The sequence below is a fragment of the Aethina tumida genome, chromosome 5 (assembly GCF_024364675.1).
Source record: "Aethina tumida isolate Nest 87 chromosome 5, icAetTumi1.1, whole genome shotgun sequence".
Classification (NCBI taxonomy): domain Eukaryota; kingdom Metazoa; phylum Arthropoda; class Insecta; order Coleoptera; family Nitidulidae; genus Aethina; species Aethina tumida.
The window spans coordinates 17,854,315-17,869,154 of record NC_065439.1 but is presented as its reverse complement, the minus strand read 5'-3'; the positions used below and the strand labels follow the sequence as shown (position 1 = coordinate 17,869,154).

Sequence of the window (14,840 nt, the reverse complement as noted above, 5' to 3'; positions counted from 1 at the left end):
AAAGACAAATTACATAAAAAATTAAATTTAAAGACTATATTTATAGATTATGTTAAATGTAAATAACAAAGAAAGTAATTTTATTTGTTTTTACATTTATTAATTTTTAATTTCAAATTTTTAATTAATAAGAAATTATATTATATATTTATTTATATAAAAAACAAGTTATTTAATGAAATATAAAATTAGAAACTGTTATAAGAATTTAGAATAAAAAAAATTTGATAAAAATATTTTAAAATGTGACAAATGTTGTTAAAACATTAAAATATTCTGATTATTATATGTATAAAATTTATTATCAAAAGTGTATGTATCTGATTTAGAATTTTCAGATACAGATAGCATAAAATAATAATATTAGTTATTATATAAAATTAGATGGATAAATATGAATATATATTAGAGGAACGAAACATGCAAATAAACAAACAAAACACGGAGAGAGGGAGAGATTAACGAGTGCATAGAAGAGACGATATCGAATCGCATTGAATTAATCCGGATATAATAAGTCCAGGGGTCCTGTCTAGTTCACCTGAAATGGAGCAGTCGCCCACCTAATCATATTTGACTTTCGGACTGGAAACTAAATCCAATCCCCGGAGTTGTGTCTGTCCTAAATTGCCGATTATAACATCTGACCACAAACTATCGAGGTGGCTTAGACTATTAACATCAGTCGTACAACTTCACTGGCTCCGAAATCCCCCGCGCTTCTGTTAAATACAGATAGCTAAACTAAGGACACAAGGATACTCTAAGGATAAACTCCGCCTTAATCCGGGCGCTCGCTGGAAGACGAACTTAGTGCCCGATCTCCACTTTAGAGTATCAAATTTCTTGGGAGAGATTTCAATTTAGCGGGCCCGATTTTAGAAAAGCCGGGATTATATCGTTCCCAGGCGCGAGTGGCTTGTTTGCGGAACTCGGAAAAACACGGAAAAAGATCCTTTTATACCCGCTACCTCCATTTTACCCTGTGATAACAAAACAAAACTAATTCATACCCAATTGTAAACATTCGAAGAACAAGACCAAAACAACTGAACTTATCTGATTAATTCTCTTTTGCAGATCGAGTCGGCCTTTTGGATTACCACAGTTGAAAAAGCGCAAAATTGAGAACACTAATAGTATGGCCACGGTCGCAAAAGGTTTCACGAAGAACATTGAACATAGAAAGCGAGTCGACGAATCGGTCACATCCAAATCCATCCTATTGCCTCAGAAGAAGCGCGTCCTACCCCCGAATTCCGCAGGCGGAAGTCCGCTCAAGAAGAATCAGAAACTCAGCAACGATGAGGGCACCGCTGATGAGACTCTGATCAGAGAAACTGAAGCTGCATTGAAAAACTTATCGGGCAGTTGGACGGGTACCAGAACCTACAACCAGGAGGAGTCTCCGGTTTTTGAAAACTTGTTCGATGAGAAGAAGTCTAACGCTAAATTGTCACCTTCATCAACCAGCAACAGCAGTACCGACAATACTTGCTCCTTGAAGGACGTAATCACACTCCGAGATCAACACGAAGAAATTACCGAAGAGAAGAGCGTTAACATAAAGGGTAGACAGATAAAGATCAAACAGGAGGAAGGCGAAAAACGTCCTAGAGGGTCGTCCCAATACCAGCCTCCCGATTTCAACGAGCTGGTGGACGACGACACCTCCAACGAGCTGGAGATAGACATGTCGGAGTCCGCCGCCGAGAAAAACGAAAAATTGGAAAAAGACAAAAAGGAGCCAGACAACACAAAACCGGCCAAGTACCCCACCGACTCGGCCTTCCATTCATCCCCGTTCTCCACGTCGTCCGCCTTTCGTCCGCCCCAGTCGACGAAAAACACCCTAACGAACCTCGGCCCATATCCCGCCGAGGCGACGTTCGTGGGCTACCCGTCGGCCATCGGCATATCCGACGCCGCCGCCACCGTCGACGACAAGAAGAACATCCTGCAATTGAAACCGCCGGCGGAGATACCGCCAGAAACGGCCGCCGTCAAATCGCCGGAGACGTCGAGCAAACAATACACGATCCTGCAGCCGGCGACGGTTGGCTCTAGGGCCGCGAACGCGTTGCAGGAAGTCGCACGGGAAGGAGTACCGGTCGTTTCTGCGGTCAGCGGCGCTCCCGCTGCCGGCGAACCGACGAAAATGGTGCCGGTTACCACTGTTGCCGGAGCGCTATCGCCCAACAGCATCGGACGAGGTGAGTGACGACGTTTTCCTGCTATTCCTGCCCTCGGTGCACGAATGCGTGTGTCGTTTGTCGGCCGTACGTTTCTCGCAGTCCTGTCGGGGATTTAATTGTGTGACTCATCTTTCCGAGGGTTGCTTTCGGGGGTCGTGTTTTCTTTGTCAATACTGGAGGAGGCGATGGGATTAATTCGACAAATCGCTGTCAATTCACGACCGTTACAATACCCCGAAGAAAGAATATATTTATAAATAAAATTTTAAATAAAAATATAGTTTTCCGATGGGAATAAAATTAATAATTTTATTTTTGCCCAATGAGCATTTTAACGATCCAGGTCTGATAATCACATTTCTTTTTCTGATTTATTGATAAGTGAAATTAAAATAATTCCTTTATGTATTTGTATTCTATTTTTTCCAATAAATTGTTTAATTCTTCACATCCCATATTCCTACTATCTTATAATTTATATTTTCTTGAATTGATGAGTACAATTTTTCTTAATTTAGTATTAATCGATACGATTAAATGATTCTGAATTATTTGAAAAACTTTATTATATTTCTCAAATTTGATGTGACCCAGCATTTCTTCTATCTTCTTATTAATATTTTTTCTGATTAATTACAATCAGAAAACTAATTGAAAATATAAAGAAATACAGTTAATCAATAATTGTATTTTTCCAATAAGATGGTTAACCCTGAAATCACATTTTTCCTGTCTGTTCCTTAATAATTTCTTTTATTGATTGAAGATTTCTCAATTTAAACGATATATATTAAAAATCATTAAAAAATTATTTAATAAAACATTTATTTTGTCTTATATAAATATAAGATAAAACTGTAATCTGATAATCACATTTCATCTTATTCATCTTATTAGTATTTTTTTCCCATACGTCAGCATATAGATTCCAAACAAAAACACCCCGAAGGCCGTTTGTTGTTAAATTCCCGGGGGTGTAGGGGCGCCCGCCCACGTCTCGAGATGCATTGTATCTTATTGGAGGCATATTTACGGTAGTTCCATAAGTCCGCCGCAAACTTGTAATTGAGGGCAGAAATTCCGTCGGCACGTAGCTGTCACCTGGTTCGGTGGCGCCAACCGAAAAGACGCTAGTAGTATTATGGGTTTACTTGATACAAGTTATAAGCTGGCATGTCAGCGACAGAGACGTGACTAGCTTCGGTATAGTCCTCTTACAGTCACCCTTTGGCTCTTTTAAGGGCTCCCGACCGACGTCTTGCGAACCCCCCGCAACCCTTTTAAAACGCTAATCGTCCTAAATGTGTCTTACTATGAATGTTAATATCCAATATGTGGCCAACCCTCTCCGTTCTCTGTATCGCTACCATAAATTCCGGCCGGGGGAGCACGGAATTAGTTCAAGATGTTCGAAATTGGCTTTGAACCATTAAACCCGACCGTTTTTTTTTTAACTGAAAATTTCCTGCGAAAACACTTTTCCATCACGTGGACTCTTTGTGGATGCGGAACGTGAATTTATTGCGACTTTCGTACATAAATGGACTTACTTAATCCACCTTTTTGTTCTTTTATGGCCGCCACTAACGTCGCTCCTTCAACCCTTTGAAATATGGATGTTAATATCGAATGTAAGTCCACCCCTTGTGCCTTCATATTTCCAAGGCACTGCATCCCTTCGCTTTAAGCACTCGCCACTTTAGAGGGATAAGGGGTGTATTTAAAATCTCTACATTGACGCTACGTGAATTATGAAAGATCACAACGCCAAATTACCAAATAGATTGTAGTAAATAGAGAACTGAAAGAAACGTCAGAAACATAATTTCATAAAATTCATTCCGGTCGATTAAACGGTACTTTAGGACGATTTTTCGCCAGTAATGAAGACAGATAAACGTTCAATTACCTGTCCGGGTTCGCGTACAATGGCAGGAGAATTATCGCGAAGTTAATGGATCATAAAATACGTTCAACATTGATTCGTTCACACAATTAAATTAATACAATGAGTTTACAATGAATGGGGTATACGTTCGGCTTTATGGACTGTTGTGGGCCGTTTTAATTTTCTGTTTGTACACGCCACTTTTCATTAAATGTTAAACGATAATTATTTTTATGGAGGGCCGAATTGAATTGTTCAACAACTGGTTTATTAAGGAAAATTAATTCTTAATACCTGTACATAAATCGTTGAGTTAATTATTTTAAGTTTGTCGATTATTTTAATAGATTGAATCGTTATCGAATTTTCCTTAGACGAGTTCTTATTAAAATATTATGTCAATAGTAATTATATATTTAAGATTAATTGATAAAGTTTCATAAAAAATGTTCTTTGTTATTGAGCTAATTGACAAAATTTATTCATAAATATATATTAAAAAAAGACGACTTAAGTATGTACATTATTATAGTTGATTTATAATTTTATGTTTGTTGATTTTTCTGTTTATTAATCAATTTGTTATGAAATTCATAGTTAATTAATTAATAAAGGGACGTTAAAAATTTCCTCAAATAAATTTTTTATTACTCTATAATGTCAATTTTTAAACAGTGTGTGTTTTCAGAAAAAAATTAAAACTGTAATATAATTTTTATGATAATATTTTATTCTTACCTTTAAAAATATTTTTAAAAAGTACAAACAAAATTTATACTACCCTATATAAAATAATAATTTTTAATATTCAACGGATAATATGTAGTAAAAATATAAAAAATATTTAATATTTTAGATTAGGTTTAGGTTTGGAAAGAAATTTTTATTAATTACGTACGTTAATTATTTTAAATTCAGGAAATGTTCATGGTCAGTAAAATTCATAAAAATGTTTAACACTTTTAGTTTTTTTTTTTGAAAATTTACATATGTAAATTGTTAGATTATTTATTTTAAATTTCTTTTAGAATATTTTTAGAATATATGTTAGTATATTTTTTAATAAATATTAAATATTGAAAATTATTCCATACAGGTCAATAAAATTCAATATTTTAATTATTTACTTATTGTCCATTACAAAAAAGTTTTAGTTTTAGAGTCATTAACATCATTACCCCATAATTTAATTTTAGCTGAGAATGTCTAGATGAATAAAATTTAAGATATTTTAGAATATTATGTATAAAATAAATTGTTAAACTCTTTACATTGTCTGAATTTTTCTAAAATAAATGTCAGTATATTATACAATAATTACTTAATATTGAAAAATATTCACTACAGGTTAGTAAAAATATAATATTTAAATATTATATTTAAATAATTTGTCTAATATAATTATAATTAATTTAAAGACAGAAAATGTTCATTCATAGATTAAGAACATACAGAACATGTTCATACATAAATTAAAAGTCATCATATCTTAGCAGAAATCAGTTTTTTTAGGATACTAATAAAATATAATTTATATAGTTTAATTATTTATTTTAAATTGCTTTCTATGTGAACTTGTCTAGAATAAATGTCAGAATATTATTCAATAATTGAAGAATATTCCATGTAGGTCCATATTTTCCAATTTAAAACTCTTAAAACATTAAAAAGTTTAGTTGAAAATTAAATTAATAAAAATAAAACTTGAATGAAAATAATTTATTTTAATCCAGAATAAAAATTATAAGAAATTTAAAATGTGATGTCAATAATGAAATTTTGGAATTAGAATGTAACAAGTGTCACGTTTCTTAATAAATAAAATATATATGAAACCATCCGAAACCAAGAAACAAATTTGATCAAATTTCAATATAATTGGTTATTATTATAAGAGCAACTCTCAGAAAATTTATTAAAAACGAATTAAAAAACATGCATGTACCCTTTTTAAGTGTTTTGAACAACTTAGTTAACTGATATTCTAGAATAACTTTCTACCCTAAAATTCTATAATATACATATGTGTTATTTATTATAACAAGTTGAACATAAATTATTATAAGCAGTTTAAGCAGTTTTTGTGTACATTGATTGTGGAGAACCCAACGTAGGCGGCATACAGTGAGAGGAGATGAGGATGGAAATTGGAAAAAAAGTGACACAGAATAGGAGTGAGTCCGTGCATCGCGTAACCTATAACCTTTTGCACATATCCTCCCTTGCACGTCTTCGGCCGTGCTCCGTCCCAACTGGTCCGCCAACGCCGCGGCGGGCGTGTACCCCCCCGCCCGTCCATCGCCAAAAAGGAACGCGAAAAACGCGACGGGCGTAAAAAGAGAGCGCGCACCCGATACGACGGCTGGGGTGGGCCGAGGATCCGGCGTGCCAACGACGTCCGGCGTCGGGCGTGGGTTGGAGAGGCGCTGCGTCGTCGGCGTCGCGGTGCCGCTCGGCAGTCCGCAGGTGCCGTGACCGTTCCGGCGCACCAGCGCTCTGCTCCCACCCGTTCTCGAGTGCGGTTAGCTGGTGTGTTTTCTGCGCTTTTTTTTCCGTCCCGTTTAAAAAAAGATTTTTCTCGTGAGTCTCCACCCGTACACCGGGATAGGCTAATCGACCTCCAGGGCGGAGTTTTGTGCGGCGTCCGCGCCCGGACGTCGTGCCGCGCTCTCGCTCTAATTTACTGGTGCCGGGCCGCGAAGACGGGGCCGGCGAAAAAACCGCCGCGTCGCACCCACCTCTCGCACACCGCGGCCTTTTTATATATATATTTTAACATTCTCTCCCGGTTGCCATGCTTAATAAATTCCGAACGCTCGTACGTAGGATTAATTTCTTTAATGTACGGGGCCCGACTGTTTTGTTGCCAACTTTATATTCAATATAAAAATAAATTTGGCCAATCCATTGTTTTAAAGTATGCCGCAGGAATTTCATTACGATCACGTTTTAAGCTTTTATTATTACGAACTTTACCAGACTATTGATTTTTATTACCAAATTAAGATCTAATACATTTTCTGAAGTCAACTAAAAATACATAAAAAGGCTTAAAAAATTGATAACACTTTGTGATTCTTTAATTTTTGACATCAAGTAGTTATAAGTATTTTAAGTGTTTTTCATCGTATATTAATTATTTCAAGAACCTTCTAGAAGTTATTCCTGCAATATAAACGTATATCGTGTAAGATACTATATTTTGACCATCTCAAAGTGAAGAATTAATTTAAAATATCAAGTCATCAGAAAAAGTTTTTGGTTTGTTTTAAGGCAAGTTTTCATCCACAAATTTCCATTAATTATTAATTAGTCTAATTTTAAATGATTTGAACAATATTTTGAAGATACTTTGACCACCAGAAGGTAAAGAGTTAAATTAAAACTATCGGTCGTCATTGAAAGCTTTTCGACTTCTTTCATGATATATTTCCAATAATTATTAATATGTCTAATTCTAAATAATTAAAAAAAATAGTTCTCAAAAATATATAATAATATGTAATTTTAAAGTAAAGAACTAACAAACGGATTATAAATCCATATAATATTAGAGAAAATAAAATATATTAAAATGTAAGACCACATCATTAGTATAATTGTAGACTTTTAATTATATACTAATATTGTTGATTTGACGTTTAAGACACCATGTTTCATAATTCAGTTTCAATTAATTATTTATACACTTTTAAATTATTTTTAGAACAATTGTCTCAGCAATTAATAATGTATATTATAATAAATATTATAATTATAATAAAAAGTATGTGTTTCAATTACAGGTACAACAATAGTTTTCAAAAGTTCAATTGAAAAGTGTTTCCTTAGAAACAAGACAAAAATAAAAACAGTCTTTTTTTAATAATTATTTTACAACTATTTATATTGTTTAATTTTTGACATTTAGTGAGTTTTATTTTATATTATTACAAGAACCTCTTTCTGATATAAGTCTGCAATATATAATATTGTTATAGTAGTAATATTTTGATCACCTGAAGGTGGAAACTCAAATTTGGACCTCAAGTCAGTAAAAACTTCTGGGTTTTAAAGCAAGTTTTCATCAATAAGTTTCCAATAATTATTAATTAATTTAGATTTAAATGATTTTGAAGTAAAATAGAAAACAAAATAAAAATTAAATATCTCTCATTAGATTCAATAAATTTTTGTGAAAGAAAAAAATTCTTATATGTTATAGTATAGTATTTTTTTCATTCTTTAATTATCAAAACTAAAAAAAATGTATTTGATTTACAGTATATACTTCATACTTTAAAACTGAAATATTTCAAAAATGACTATGGTAATTAAAAATAATACGCATTGTTATAAAAAGAATTTGGAATATGAAAAGCTTAATTATTTTAAAAAATATTCATTGGAGTACGTTACGGAAAATTTTATGGAAAAGTTTATTTTATTGAACTGAAGGTATCTAAATAAAATTAAATTTGAGAGGCTGCGTTTTCCTCAGGAGAAAATTATTTAAAATTTCTTTATTATTGATCATATTCCAAATTTTGGTCATCTATTTTTGAAACATCTTGTATATATTTATAAAAACCTTTACTTTTATTTATTTTCTAGAACAATTATCCATATAAATGTAATTAACATATAAGTAGTCTAAACAAAATTCTCTAATCTTAGAAAAATGAAAAAAAGAGTTTCCTTGGAAATAAGATAAAAAATAAACTAGTTTATTACAATTATTATTATACAATAAAAAACTTATGTTAATTTTTGACATTCAGTACCAGTCTTATAAGTATTTGGTTAGTGTTTAATTTTCATCATAAAAACAGATTTATAATATTTCTAGACACTTGGAGAAGTTATTCAAATATATATACTTATGTTATGGAGTGAGTATGCGATATTTTCACCACTTGAAGGCAAAGGGTAAATAAACAAAGAAAGCTTTTTGGGTTGCTTTAAGTCAAATGTTTTTATAGACGTGTTTGCAATAACTATTAATATATTTATGCTTATGCTTATAAAATTTAAATTAAACTTTATTTAAAAATTAAATCACAATTTTGAAATAAAGTATTATTATATTTTAAATAATTCTTACATTAAAAAATATAATTAAGACATTTAAATAATGTAATGACATATTACAGTTAATTACAATTATTAAGAGCTTAAAAGTTTTTTGTTAATTTAATAATATCATTGTTGGTTTGACATTAAACACAACAGGTTTCATATTGCAATTTAAATTTAAAATATTAATAGGAGGTGTCATTATATTACATTTTATATTGTTCTGTGCAATACAAAATTTTCTCTCCCTTTTAACAACGTCAATATCAAATTCTTTTTTTTTTAATATATTAATAAATTATGAACTGTTAAAAAATTTAAATCTAAAAAATGCAAAAATCACATTTACTTTCAATTAAATGTGAACGGTTCACAAATCGAATAAAAATTTTGTGGTCCAAAGATTCAACGACGTCCCAACATTTTTATCCGTTACAGACGACGAAGTCTTCCACTTTTCCCCTTACAGCGAGAAAACACTGGCGGCGTATTGATTTTTCAAACTTTGTAATGTAGGCCATCTTAAAAAAGTTTTTCCAAACTTTTTCCACGGCAGATACGACTACGAACTTCTCGCCGAGGTTAGAAATTGCAGTTAATGATTGTCGACGATCGATTCTCCGACCACGCATCCAAATACGTTTTCTCATTGAAACCATTTTTACATTTTATTATTTTTTTGTTGCAGAGGGTGGAAAATGTCCAACACCGGGTTGCACGGGCCAGGGTCATGTTACAGGGTTATATTCGCATCACAGAAGGTAACTAATTTATTTTGATCATAGTTTAGCCCATTATTAACATGGATCACTCTTATTATGCTTAGTTTATCTGGATGTCCGCGAAAAGACAAAGTTACACCAGAAAGTAAGTCCTGTAACATCAAAAACTGTTGTTTATTCATCCTCGTCACAACCACACTGTATTTATTTCTTATTACAATTACTTCCACTTATTTATCCATAAATAAAAGACTAAGTGTGGTTGGGGAGGTAATAAAACACTGTGATAATAGTACTGCTTTTTTGCTTTTTTATTTCGATATACACGTTTTGTCCGCTTTGATTTGAGGGGTAGAGAGCATTATTTTTATGATTTGAAGCATTGCAAATAGATACGTAGAGTAAGTACCGCCATTTTGCGGTCCAAGATGCGATGGAATTGTACATTTTTTTTGAGTATAATGTCTTTTAGATATGCGCAAGTCGGTTTTTTAAAGAGATTTTTTTGTGTGGACTCGTCTCATCCTTCCCGTGCACGTAAATGTGTTTTTTTGGTTTCGTCTCTCTACCAGTGGCAGATCGTAGAGTTTTTGTAAATCAGAAAATCAGAACACTTCTTACAGATAATTTGTCAGTTGCTCAAGTAATGTAGTTACAAAATTGGAACTTTCTAATGAATCTGAAATGATAATGGTAAGTAAGTTTCTTTTCCCAGGAAATTTATTTCATTTTTTTTCTCAATTCAAGATTAATCAACACGCAAAAATATTGATAGTAAGTGGCGAAATTTTTATTGAAGGTAAACAGGACACTCTCAAATTTTACGATCCGCCACTGCTCTCTACCCAAACCCACCCCAAAGGTTCGTTTGCTGTTTATCCCACGTCCACACGAAAAAAACCCAACTTAAAAAAAAACCTGCTGAAGCTATGCCCACGTTATACTCAAAAAAAATTGTGGTTCTGTAGTACTGGCGATGCACGAGCAAATACTCAAGTGTCCGACGCCCGGATGCAACGGACGTGGCCACGTGAGCTCGAACCGGAACTCGCACCGAAGCCTGTCCGGATGTCCGACCGCTGCAGCCAATAAACAGGCGGCCCGCGAACAAAAATATCAGAATAGCTTGCACCGCATTAAGTCGCCCAATGGCTCGGTGTTCGGTAAGTCTTTGCTGTTCTGTGTTCCATGATCGTGATTATGGTCATGGTGGTGAGATGCTCTTTGCCCCCGCATAAAACGTATTACAAATGTCCGCAACTGCATGTAGGTGTGTTTATTTTACGTTTACGTGTACGTACTTTTATCAATCGGCCAAGTTGCTCAATCGTTAGGATACGCCAGTGTTTTGCAACAAAAATGTTAACAATTAATTAATTCTTGTGATGTAGTTGTGTAAGCTTTGAATTGTTGGTTTACAATTGTTGATTACATCATACTTAAGAAAGATTTAATTTAATTTTTATAGCTGGAGCGTGTCAAAGCGATTTTCCCACGAACTACGATGGTAAACGGTCACCCACATCCGAAGACGTCAAACCTAGCTACTTGGTGAGCTACGGCAACTTGCCAAACCAAGAAACCGACAAACCATCAACCTATGACCAATATTATAACAAAAACAAAGATCTAATGAAAGTACCCAAGACGGAAATCACCACAACGAGCTGTTGTAGCGTTCCGGATCAAGGTCTGCTCGTACCAAAAACAGAGATCACCTCAAACTCGTGCAGGTCACCCCCAACGAACATGAGGTCGGCGTACGAGCCTTACATGAACCACGATTCGAATTCGTCGTCAATGTCCAGCATGGACGCGATGAATTCCAGAGGACCTCAGCACCAAGTCCACCATTTGGGACCGCATCACAACTCCCAACCGGGCTACACAATGGAGCACCAGATGCCGCACAGGAGTCCGTACCAGCAATCTCCCATGTCGGAGGAGATGTACCACAGGGAACGGTCGTACACCGACATGAACGACTCGATGAGTGGAGGCATTGCCAGACCCATTGTTACTTATTCCAGCGACATGGCGAACAGGCCTTACGATTCGTCGATAGTGAACTCCTCCAGTCACAGGCCTTACGATCCCGGCACCGGGGGATTTGAACGCTACGATTCCGGACAATGCGTGTCGCTGCAGCAACCTCTGGGTCCCCCGAGGGTGCCGCCTCAGGGCATGTACGGCTACTCCATGGAGGATCAACAAGAACAGAGATACCAACAGGAGGCGACGGCTGCCCAGCACCACCAACTCGCCATCGCCAACGCTACACAGGGTCTTATCAAGAGTGAGGAACAAGAAAACACCGGTCCACTATACCCCAGGTACGTTACCGAATTGATTATTTGAATGTCGCATTGTTTCTCGCATAATGAAAACAACTCGAATGAATGAATATTTCCCAACATGGATGTTTTACTTTTTTCATTTCATCAGGCCGATGTACCAATACGACGCGAGCGGCGGTCCATTGCCGTTGGGGTTTTCCGCAATCAACTTGTCGGTGAAATGTGTGACAACCCAGGCCCAAATGAAAGGTAGTGGACCCCATACGTCCCCCGGGGGCAGCGTTATTGATCTCTCCACGTCCAGCGTCACCACCACCAGTCCTCAGGTGAGCCACTGTTAATTAATACCATTTTCATCGCTGAATGAAATTTTATTTACGAACTAATTAAATAATTATCAACATAACGAAATTGGAATTCTGTTATTCGAAATAATTAACGGAAAATCAAGGTCAGGGAAACATGGGGTTGGATGATGAATCATGTAGAAGGCGTTTATTCAAATCATCCGACGATCCTAAATAAATGATCGACCCTAAAACGTGGACGGCGCGTGTTACAGGTGGCGTACGGCTCCCCTCACTACGGTGGCCAAAGGGTGGGAGGCAGTCCCCAAGCGGCAGCCAGTCCCCATCTCTCGGCCAGTCCCCAGGTGCCCAGTCCGCAAGGCCAAACGCTGGACCTCAGCGTCAGCCGACTGTCCCACAGGTTGGTATCCGGCGCTGCACCGCCATTTACTTATTCATCCGGTTTCTAAGGAGGAGAACGGAAACGCGCGTTGTCGCGGTTAATATTCATGGTTATGTGTGTGTACGGTTCCGGAACGGCTAAATCCAGAGACAACCCCTCGCACCGCTAAATCATAATTCTTAAACTCTCCTTGATTAGAAACTTCCAAACCTAAATCCTGTAATAAACCGGTTGAGAAATATACTTGTGTCCGTTGCATCAGTTACAGGGATGTCTTGAAATCATCTATGATTTTTCGCAACAAAACAATCTTGTTTATCTTTCAATCTCTACGACAAAGTTTTTCTGAACGAACGAGAAAAATGATGGATGACAGAATCGAAAGGCAAACATCTTTGTAACGTGGGACCGCCGAGGTCGTCGTTCTAAACAACAAAACCTGATTTCTAGCGGCGACACAAGTCCCAACCGGTACGGCGGACACGGATTCGGAATCGTCGCCCGCCGTCGCGACGAACAAACGGAACCTGTCGATTTCTCATCCGCAAATGAACCCGTTAATTTCAGTGGCGTGCGACCGGTCGCCACCTTCGCTACCGCTCCCCCATCCGCCGGCGGACCGCCCCCGGTACTGCCGCCAGCCGGTTCGGGTTACAGCAGGGAGTCGACGCCGGACAGTGGCGGCTCGCACTACATGGACGCCTACAGGGATCCGGGTAAGTACGACGTCGCTGGTTTAGCTTCATGACACTAATAACTGAACTGCAGGATATGGTCCGATGAGTCCGCATCCGGGTTACGGTATGACGTCCGTATCCGGGGAGTACGCGACGAATCCATACGGGGCTCCGTACCCCAATGGGGGGTATCCGTGTGGCACAGGATATCCGGGTGCTGTGACGACTGGTTATCCGGTACCTCCGGGTGGGTACTCTCCCAGCGCTTGTTATTCGATGCCACCGCCACAACACTCCTTGGGACAACACGATAAGTCTCCGAAAGACGGAAGGTAAATTAATAAAAACTATTTATTCATTCTAACTTGATGTCTGGACAGTAATTATAAAGAATTAAAAGATATTTATGTTCATTAAAAATTTATTATTATGTAAATTTATGACTAATAACCATGATAAAAGAGGAAATAAAGAAACCAATTTTACATGTCAACAATGCGCCCAGATAAAACCATGCGGTCTGATATAACTTATTTACCTACATGTCTTATCATCGTCACGTGATTAGGTATACCGACTAAATTTAACATTTAAACGTACCATAGTCAAGTGCACAATCGTTCAATTTACTATTTATAGTAGACGTTCTTGACCAAATATGATCGAAGAAAGGTATATTTTTATAATTTATTTTGTCATTGTTTCATTGTTAATATAAACAGTGAATAATTAAATTTAAATAGAGGTGACCAGAAAATTCTATTCAATGTAGTAATAAACGACAATTATGAATCATTCATTACATTTACGCAGCACAAATTTACATCAAGCAGTTAACTACGAAACCCATTCAGTCAGAATAAATTAAAAATAGAGCTTTCTGGGTCTCTAATTTTTTACTATAATATCCTAATACCGCTGGCTTTTATCAGCATCCCACCAATAAACAGCAAATTAGGACCGTGCCCTAGAACTAAGGACGGTAAGGAGCTGATTCAGTGCCCAACAAATAGCTGTGACGGTTTGGGACACGTCACAGGCAACTACGCCACCCATAGAAGGCAAGCATCTTGGTAGTTCATGTCAAAGAAATCCGCACCGTGCTCACACCCTGCACACAAAAAGTTGGCGCAGTCGATGGGACGACTGAAGACAATTGATTGGGGCGTAAGCACGGTCGATGTTATTGTTTGTAGACTAACAAAGAGATCCGAATGTCTATTAATGCCTGATGTGACCATATCTAACACTTTATTGGCTAACACTGAGTCAGTTTCCTTACTTAGTCAATTTGCGCCGAAAAACGGTCCTGACTT

At 36.3% G+C, this 14,840-nt stretch overlaps 1 protein-coding gene across 1 annotated transcript in view; it reads left to right on the top strand.

Moving 5' to 3' along the window:
• Positions 1–14,840, top strand: part of LOC109601283 (myelin transcription factor 1) — a 272,891-nt gene that overhangs the window by 255,276 nt on the left and 2,775 nt on the right. The window contains exons 6-14 of the mRNA XM_049968128.1: positions 1,081–2,213; positions 9,827–9,899; positions 9,965–10,005; positions 11,329–12,193; positions 12,306–12,483; positions 12,720–12,865; positions 13,298–13,563; positions 13,616–13,856; positions 14,457–14,585. Of these exons, the coding sequence (XP_049824085.1) occupies positions 1,081–2,213; positions 9,827–9,899; positions 9,965–10,005; positions 11,329–12,193; positions 12,306–12,483; positions 12,720–12,865; positions 13,298–13,563; positions 13,616–13,856; positions 14,457–14,585 (3,072 nt within the window). The remainder of the gene's footprint in view (positions 1–1,080; positions 2,214–9,826; positions 9,900–9,964; positions 10,006–11,328; positions 12,194–12,305; positions 12,484–12,719; positions 12,866–13,297; positions 13,564–13,615; positions 13,857–14,456; positions 14,586–14,840) is intronic.